The sequence below is a fragment of the Elaeis guineensis genome, chromosome 15 (genome assembly GCF_000442705.2).
Source record: "Elaeis guineensis isolate ETL-2024a chromosome 15, EG11, whole genome shotgun sequence".
Classification (NCBI taxonomy): Eukaryota; Viridiplantae; Streptophyta; class Magnoliopsida; order Arecales; family Arecaceae; genus Elaeis; species Elaeis guineensis.
This window is the reverse complement of record NC_026007.2, coordinates 53963833-53972757: the sequence shown is the minus strand read 5'-3', so window position 1 is coordinate 53972757 and position 8925 is coordinate 53963833. Positions and strand designations below refer to the sequence as shown.

The 8925-nt window shown below is 35.9% G+C and overlaps 1 protein-coding gene across 1 annotated transcript in view; it reads left to right on the top strand.

The window, feature by feature from the left end:
* LOC105057946 (peptidyl-prolyl cis-trans isomerase CYP65) overlaps positions 1-8925 on the top strand; it is a 12689-nt gene continuing 3764 nt past the window's right edge. The window contains exons 1-9 of the mRNA XM_073249077.1: positions 1-278; positions 403-465; positions 583-686; positions 6820-6911; positions 6992-7081; positions 7170-7245; positions 7340-7713; positions 7821-8077; positions 8159-8510. Of these exons, the coding sequence (XP_073105178.1) occupies positions 151-278; positions 403-465; positions 583-686; positions 6820-6911; positions 6992-7081; positions 7170-7245; positions 7340-7713; positions 7821-8077; positions 8159-8510 (1536 nt within the window). The 5' untranslated portion in view covers positions 1-150. The remainder of the gene's footprint in view (positions 279-402; positions 466-582; positions 687-6819; positions 6912-6991; positions 7082-7169; positions 7246-7339; positions 7714-7820; positions 8078-8158; positions 8511-8925) is intronic.

The following is an 8925-nucleotide window of genomic DNA, read 5'->3' as shown; positions in this document are numbered from 1 at the left end:
AGAAATCTCGGAGCTCCATCAAAATCCCCAAAACCACGGTTTTGGCGAAGCGGAGGAAACCCTAGCTCCAGAAAAGAGGAACGGAGAACTAGAAGAAACCTGGGTTTTTGACCTCCTCGTTCTCTTGGGGGGCACCAGATTGTAGTCGAGATGGGGAAGAAGCAGCACAGCAAGGATCGGATGTTCATCACGAAGACGGAGTGGGCGACCGAGTGGGGCGGCGCCAAATCCAAGGAGACCTCCACCCCCTTCAAGCGCTTGCCTTTCTATTGCTGTTCGTAAGTTTCCCTCCTAAAACCCTAGATTTTCCTAATGTTCTCGAATTTTAAGGTTTTCATTTGTTTTCCGCTCTTTTTCTTAATTTTTTCATTACGTTGGATTTTTTTTTTCTTTGATTTGCAGGCTTACTTTTACGCCATTTGAAGACCCTGTGTGCACGGCCGATGGGAGTGTATTCGATATAATGTTAGTATTTTCAGAAAATTTGCATTTTTTTTTTGTTGTCTAGATTGTTGGAATTATCAAATTCATTGTTCTTAATCGAGAAAGTACTTCTGATTTTTATTTGAATGTTCGGTGCAGGAATATACTTCCTTATATTAAGAAATACGGCAGGCATCCGGTCACTGGAGGCCCTCTCAAGCAAGAAGATCTCATTCCCCTCACGTTCCACAAGAATTCTGATGGTAAATTTCAGTTAGATTATCTCATACCGAGTGAAACTTTTTCTTCATGTGGGTTTTCCCTCATCAATAGTATTTTACTAACTGCTAATTGGCAGCATATGAGAGTTTTTATTAGGATAATACATTTTCTAGGAGTCAGTGATAAATGGGTCACGGTATTTGGTTACCGATTTATTTATTTATTTATTTTGTTTTTACTTTGCAGGTTTATAAATGTTTATTCAAATTTTCAAACAGATTTTCTAATATTTTTTTGGTATCATAAGTTAAGGCTGAGCACGGGTCGAGTTCAGTCGGGTTGAGAGAAAAATTTCATCCGATCGAATCCAATCGGATTGAGGAAAATTCAACTCGTTGCCGACTATTTATCATATATAAACTGTTTGAAACCGAAGTGAATGATTTGTAGCGGGTTCGGATAGATTGTGTTGGTTTGGGCTTCAATATTAACCCAATATTGATTTTAAGTCTAATATTGGCCGCTTATTTATTTTTTTAAAGTAATTTAATATAAAAAATGTCTAAACCTTATAAGTTACAAATTTTAGATTTATTTTTGAATCTGTACAAAATAAAATAGAAAAAAAAAATTTACTCATCTGAAAGCAACTATATCTGAAAGTTTTTACTTTAGAATTATATTAAATTGATGTGCTTCTATCAACAATTCAACATTAATATTTTCATGAATCTAAATGGGTGACTTGGTGTTTTTTAGAATGAAGTATTGAAGTCTAAACGACGCTGTCCCAAAATGAAAGTAAGTTTGTGAAATATTACATCGGTTGGGTTCGGTTTCATATGGATTAAAAGTGTAGGAACTGAATTCGATCGTAAATAATTAATTTTTTACAAATTGCAACCCAATTCTACTCGATTTATGCCTTTCAACTGATCGAAACCGATATTTATTGGATCGGATTGGGTGGGTTTCTTTGGATTTCGGTTATTTGCTCAGCCTTGTCATAAGTATAGATTGTATTGAGATGCCACGCCAAATAATTGGGAACAAAAGGTTTCAGGACAGTAGTGCTACATTTGATGGTGAGCATACCCATGCAATTTGTGTTCTGCCACTCAATCTTGGTGATCTTAATAGTGGAACAATACTGAGCATGGTAGATAAACAAAATGTCATAAACTTAAAATGTCATATGTTTGCCGCAAGGTAATGTTTCATTAGATTTGTTCCGTGTTATTAAAGGCGCTAGATGCAAAAGGCGCTAGATGGAGGGGCTGTCACCTCTGTACCCCCTAGGTGAGGTGACAACCCTCAGGCGCAGCCTAGGCGCACGTCTCTGCATCATTCAGAGGTGCAATGCAGTCAATTATAGTATTAATTTTTAGTTTCTTAGGAATAGAAAAGGTCAATTATAGTTCATAGGAAAGGTCAGTTATAGTATGTAGGAAAGGTCAATTATAGCACATAGGAAAGATTAGTTATAGTACATAGGAAAGATCAATTATAGTATATATGATTCCAGCATGTATTAATTTTTAGTTTCTAAGATAAGTATAAAAAAGATATTGGAGAGGAACAAGAAGAAAATGATGAAGCTGGTTTGCTTGATGATGATGATGAGGAGGATTAGCCAATTAAGAATTTAAAAAGTACTTATTTGATTGTTTTTGGGTTAGAGCTAGTTTTTATATGCTGGGCTTATTGCCTATAGCTAATCTTTTTCTATTTTTATTTTTTAATAACAGGGTGCAAGTTTTTACTAGCTGAAATTTTTGCCTGTAGCTACTTCTCTATTTTTCTATTTTTGGTGCCTAACTTCTCTCAAGCACGCGCCTGCGCCTTGCGCCTAGGCTCCAGGGATCTCTAGCGCCTAGGTGCGCCTAGGGCCTTTAACAACACTGGATTTGTTAATAATCAATTCCCAAAAAACACATATTAACTGCTGCTGTCTCTAACACTTTGCCTATTTGCCAATTTGAGGTTTACACAGCTTAGAATAGTTTGCCTGTTCACCCTATTTTTTCTTGAGACTTCACGATAAAGGAGGGTTGACAAACATTCCTTGTAACGTTTTTTGTTTAAAAAAATCTTTGTAAGTGTATGACTTTTGTATTTTCAAGGTTTGTTTTACCATTGCAGGTTAGAAAATTGAATGTTTGGGCACCTCTCATGTAATAGTAGCATAATCTGACAGTTGGCTAAGAGCTTTCGCTCAATCCATCCCTTTGGGAGGTCATAGCTTAAGTAGGACTTGGCTGGACTTGAATTAACTACCACATTTTGAAGACCGAGTTTATCTATTATCTCTTTCTACATTGGGACAGAACTCTCAAATAATCATAGGTCATTCAATGGTCAACAAAGAAGAAAGGAAATTCCCTCTTAAAGAGGGAAAATCTGCGAAAATAAATTTCCTGATCATCCAAGCTGGGCAAGAGTTAATGCCTTAGAAAGGGAGTTTCAAAATAGGAAAAGAAAAAATATTTCAAATTTGAGTAGATGGACTCTAATGCCTTAACCATGCATGCGAATTGAATCCCCAATAAAAATGAAATACATTGAAACACTTCTTTCTTCCCTTGAGATGTGGCTCTTTGAAGGTGCGTCTCCTTAATGGTACCTTCTTTACTTCTTTAAATCTAAAATAGGCCTATATGCACACATCCCAAATCACACTGCCACCCCCACTTTTATCTGCGGTGCATGTGCCAAATACTAAAGTTTTATTCATTCAGAACATGGAGTATGATGAAGTATGATGAGTATCGTAAAATGACTCCCAAACAAATTAATGAAAATTCAACATCCAAAATTGAACACAACTATGTCTTCTCTGAAAATTCTTATTTATAGACGTGTGGCCGCATACCTTTAGCAATAACTTTATGTGAGGAATAATCACATAGAAAATAAGTAGTGATTGCTTTTCAGGGAATAATCAGATTTTAATTTGACATGGCTTAATGAAAGCATCTATGTATTGAAAATATATGGTCATAAAAATTCATTTAGTGGGGGTTACTTCTATTTATAAATTTGATAAATACATTAGCATGTCGGAAAAAGGGGTATTCTGCATATATACCACTGACAAAATAAGTTATTTGATATTTGCCCCTTGAAGATCATTATTCACATATATACCTAATTTCACCCTATTTTAGGCAATTTTCCTATTGTTGGATTGACTTGTTGTCAATAACCAGCTATTTTATGTCAATAGCCAGCTGTTTTATGTCTAAAATGTCTCTACTACCATTTGCTTCAGTACTATATATATATATGTGTGTGTGTGTGTGTGTGTGTGTGCGTGGATGTGTGTGTGTGTGTGTGTGTGTGTGTGTATATATATATAGATGTATATATATCTATGTATGTATGTATGTCTATGTGTGTGTGTGTGTGGATGCGCACGTTCACACGCACACGTGTGTGTGTGTGTGTGTGTATATATATATATATATATATATAGATGCGCACGCGCACACACCCACATTGGCACGCATGCGCACATGCACAGACACAATTTGCAATCAAGAAGAGCATGAAGCACCAAAGAAAATCTTGTATTTTCTTGAGTCACACACACACAAGCGCACATGCATGCATAGTGTGCGCACACACATTTGCATATACATATGCACAAAAATCCTAGAAAGGATGTTAGAAACAAAAGTATTCAATCACACACACAATATGCACACAATTTGCAATCAAGAAGAGCATGATGCACAAAAAAAATCTTGTATTTTCTTGAGTCACACACACGCATGCGCATGCACACGCACGCACGCACATATATACATATGCACGCATACATATGTGCAAAAATCCTAGAAAAGATGTTAGAAATAAAAATATTCAGTTAAAAATCTGCAATCAAGAAGAGCATGAACCACAAAAAAAAAAAAAAATCTTGTATTTTTGTGGGTTAGAGATATAGAGAGTATGTGGATAATTTAATAGAATGATAAGTACATAGCAGAATGGAGAATTTTTGAGAGGGTTGTAATGAGATTGGAAAAAGCTTGTCCTTAAACTCTTGATAATTTTCTGACTTCACACAATATGAAGGAAGGGGTTTGCAATTGGTTAAGGAAAGGGAGGAAAAGCCTTCGAGGGCCCTTTATTATAATTCTGAATCCTTTGTTGTAATGTTTGTATTTCATATATTCCTTTTTTATGAAAATAATCTTACCTTTGGTTTTCTTTCAAGTTTTCTTTTGAATTTCCTTACGACGACAACATCTTCTATATGTTTACATTTGGATTTCTTTCCAACAAATTTCCTGATGAACAAAAAGAAGGGATTCCAGGAATTCAAACTATTAAGGTCATTTGAGCCATTCCTTGCGACTTCATTTATTTATTTTGGAATTGTTATTCTGGCATTTGGATTCATTTCCAATAAATTTGTGTTAAAAACAAAGAATGCAGATGCTGAAAGTATCAAGGTCTCGAGTCGTTACTTGTGAATCGGTTTAATTATTTCAAAATTCTCACAAGCCATAGGCATCTCATGCAAATTTTGCGGTTGCAATATCTATTGAGTTCTTCATTTGCCATATTTTTTCCCTTGACTAAATCATAACTGATAACTGAACAATGCAAGATTTATGAGATCATTGTATTCTTTACTTCATGGCTTTCAGATCATTTATTTTAAATACTTGATGGCCGATAGTAACTTCACCATAAAACCTGAAAATATTGCATGCTCAACCTTGTCACAAGTACAAAGGCATCTTATCCATGTTTATGTTTTCTTCTACATTCATATAGAAATGTGTGATCGCTCATCACTAGCAATACCTATGAAGTTTGAAAACTCCTTGTTATCCTTGTGCTTAAAGATGTGTCAGCAAGAATCAAATTGGAACATATCTTGAGCCACTGTGTATGTAAAAGGGGATAAGGGCCACCAAGTCTAAGGAATCAGAGAGGTGGAAGAGGGAGAACAGGTGGTTAGAGGAATCCAGGATATTTGAGTTAGTTTGAGATTTGGATGCGGAATATAGGTTCTGCATAAATATATGAAACAGGACGAATGTGGGATTTGATTTGGATGGTCAAGATGATCAAAACTAAACCATCTCAATTTAACTCAACTAAGCCTTAACCCAAACTAGTTGGGGTCGCTTACATGAATCTTTTTCCTCCATTGTGCTTGGTTTAGGGCCATACTTGATGTTGGGTTGTCAAGGACTATTTCATTTCATGCCATTTTTGGTCTATCTCTATCCCTCTTTATTCCTTCTACATGTATCATAAAATTTGTCTTTTGGATTCATGTTCATGGTATGTGACTATAGTTTTATGCTAGTTGTCAACCTACTGCAACCCCCTTCCTTTATCCTGGCTTGGGACAAGCTATGTAGAAAGGTCTTATACATAGGCGGAATTATTATTTAAACTAAAATGAAAGGTCAAAATGGCTTGGAGAGGGAAATTTTATTTGTAATTTTTGCATAGTGCAGAGTGGGACATGATCTGTGCAAGCGTTAGATTTCATGCTTCATAGATGCTTTCTATTGTTATGAAGGAATTTTTATGCTTTGGTAACAATTAATGTAGTTTTATCCAATGAAATGTTCAGAAAGGGGCTGGGATGGTCTTTTGTGTTTAGATTGTAGAAAAGATATCGGATGAATAAGAGAGGAGAGAAGGGGTTTGGAATCTGTGATAACTAACCTTCCGAATAACTTGCATGGGGAAGGTCTCATCACCCTATATAGATAAGGCCATCTTTTCTTATTTCCAACCAACTCAAACCATATGTGTAATTCAAACTAGTTTCAGAACTGGATCCTAGGGCACTTCTAAACTATGCCATAGAATAAAATGTGAACTTTATTCTACTTTAATCCTACTATGACCTATATCTTATGGTACTCCAAAACTATGCTATGGATAGAATAATCCACCCTCTTGTGTGATAACATGAGGTCCTCTTCAGACAACTTGATTTTGCGTCAAAAATGGTACATTAAAAATAGTAATCATGAAATCATAAATTGCATAATAGTTCTCATGAAAGTTCCTTATTAGTGAGTTCAACATTTTTTGTGTATTGATTTTGCATAAATCAGATGCCTTATGTATTTGCATGACCATGGATTTTTGGGTGTTGCTGTTTTATGACTGTTGTGTTGTCTCTTCTCTTGATTGCAGGGGAGTACCATTGTCCTGTTTTGAACAAAGTTTTTACAGAATTTACTCATATAGTTGCTGTGAAAACTACAGGAAATGTATTCTGTTATGAGGTAAGTTGTTTCTAAATGGTGATGTTTGTAACATATTATGCTTTAACAAGTCTACCTCACTGCTCACTTTCGTGATGCAGGCTATTAAGGAGCTAAACGTGAAAACCAAAAATTGGAAAGAGTTACTTACAGATGAGCCTTTCACAAAAGATGACTTGATAACAATTCAGGTAATTGGTTAGAAAGCATTTGTTCTCTTCTTCCACCGTGCTTATAACTGGATCAACTGTTAACAGTTTTCTGCTTGTGCTCTTGCAGAATCCAAATGCACTCGATAGCAAGCTACTGTTGGAATTTGATCATGTTAAAAACAGTCTTAAACTTGATGATGAAGGTGTGGATCTAAATTTACATTGTTCCTGTGACTTCTGATCTTTGTTTTCATGAAACTGAGATAGATTTTTCCTTTTATATCTTTCTTTTGTCAGACTTGAGGAGGATGAAAGAAGATCCATTGTATAATATAAATGTATCTGGTGATATCAAGCAAATGCTGCAGGAGCTTGGGACTGAGAAGGGAAAGCTAGCTGCACTTCATGGTGGAGGTGGGAGCAAAGCACAAAATGAAAGAGCTGCTGCACTTGGTGCTATTTTAGCTGCAAGATCTCGTGTCAAAGAGGACTCCAAGTCCAGCGCAAATGGAGAGTCTAAATCCACTCAAGGATTCAGTATTGTAGATGCAGCATCTGCTGCAGTTCATGGAAGAAGTGCAGCAGCAGCCAAAGCAGCATCTGGTGATAAGACTGCAGCTCGGATTGCTCTTCACATGGCAGGTGAAAGAGCACCTGTAAATGCAAAACTTGTACGTCTGCTTCTCCATTCTTTCTTTCTAAGGCTACTTTAATGGAACCTCTGTTGCATTCTTGCTTTAATTCTCTCAAAAAAATTAGAGTTGTTGGAAAATTTCAGGTAAAAAGCCGTTTTACTACAGGAGCTGCTTCACGTTCTTTCACATCTACTGCTTATGATCCCGTGACAAAAAATGAATTCGAATATGTCAAAGTTGAAAAGAATCCAAAAAAGAAAGGATATGTTCAATTGCATACGACCCATGGAGACTTGAATCTGGAATTGCATTGTGATTTAACTCCACGGACCTGTGAAAACTTTATCACACTCTGTGAAAATGGTTATTATAATGGTGTTGCTTTCCATCGAAATATTAGGTATGCTTGATGAGTCACAATTTTGTTTTCCACTTTCTTCAATTGTATGCACAAAGAAGACTAATGGTTCACGTTCTGTAGGAACTTCATGATTCAAGGTGGGGATCCCACTGGCACAGGGAAAGGAGGGCAGTCCATTTGGGGTAAACCATTCAAGGATGAGCTGAATTCAAAACTGCTGCATTCAGGAAGGGGTGTTGTCAGCATGGCAAATAGTGGTCCCCATACCAATGGTTCCCAGTTTTTTATTCTTTACAAGTCTGCAAATCATCTGAACTTTAAACATACAGTATTTGGTATGGTTGTTGGTGGTTTGACCTCTCTTGCATCCATGGAGAAGGTTCCTGTTGACGATGATGACCGACCCTTGGTGAGTAATCTTCAACTTTCTAGTTTGTTTTGCTTTTCTTTATATATATTTTCCTTGAAGATTCATTAAAGTTGCTTTTCTTTATATATATTTTCCTTGAAGATCTATAATTTGTTTTTCTGTTATCTATTATTTGAAGTTACTCTTTCCATTATTTATGCATCTGTCAGGGATGCAACATACTCAACCCATTCTCAAACATTGCATATGCATCTTTTTCTCTTTAGAATTGAGGTGTCTGAATTTGTTCAATATTTGTGAATTTCACTGCCAGATGTCACACAAGTGAGTAATAGAGTATCAATTTTCAACTTCAATATTATATTCTTTATCTATGGATATTTACTTCCTACATATCGGCTGTATCATCTTTCACATTTGACTTAGTTCCGATGTCAGTAACAAATGCTTGTGGTTTGCACCAAATTGAGAGTTAGTGTCGATGTGCCATTCAAGAATGTTTTTTTCTGTGTTCATG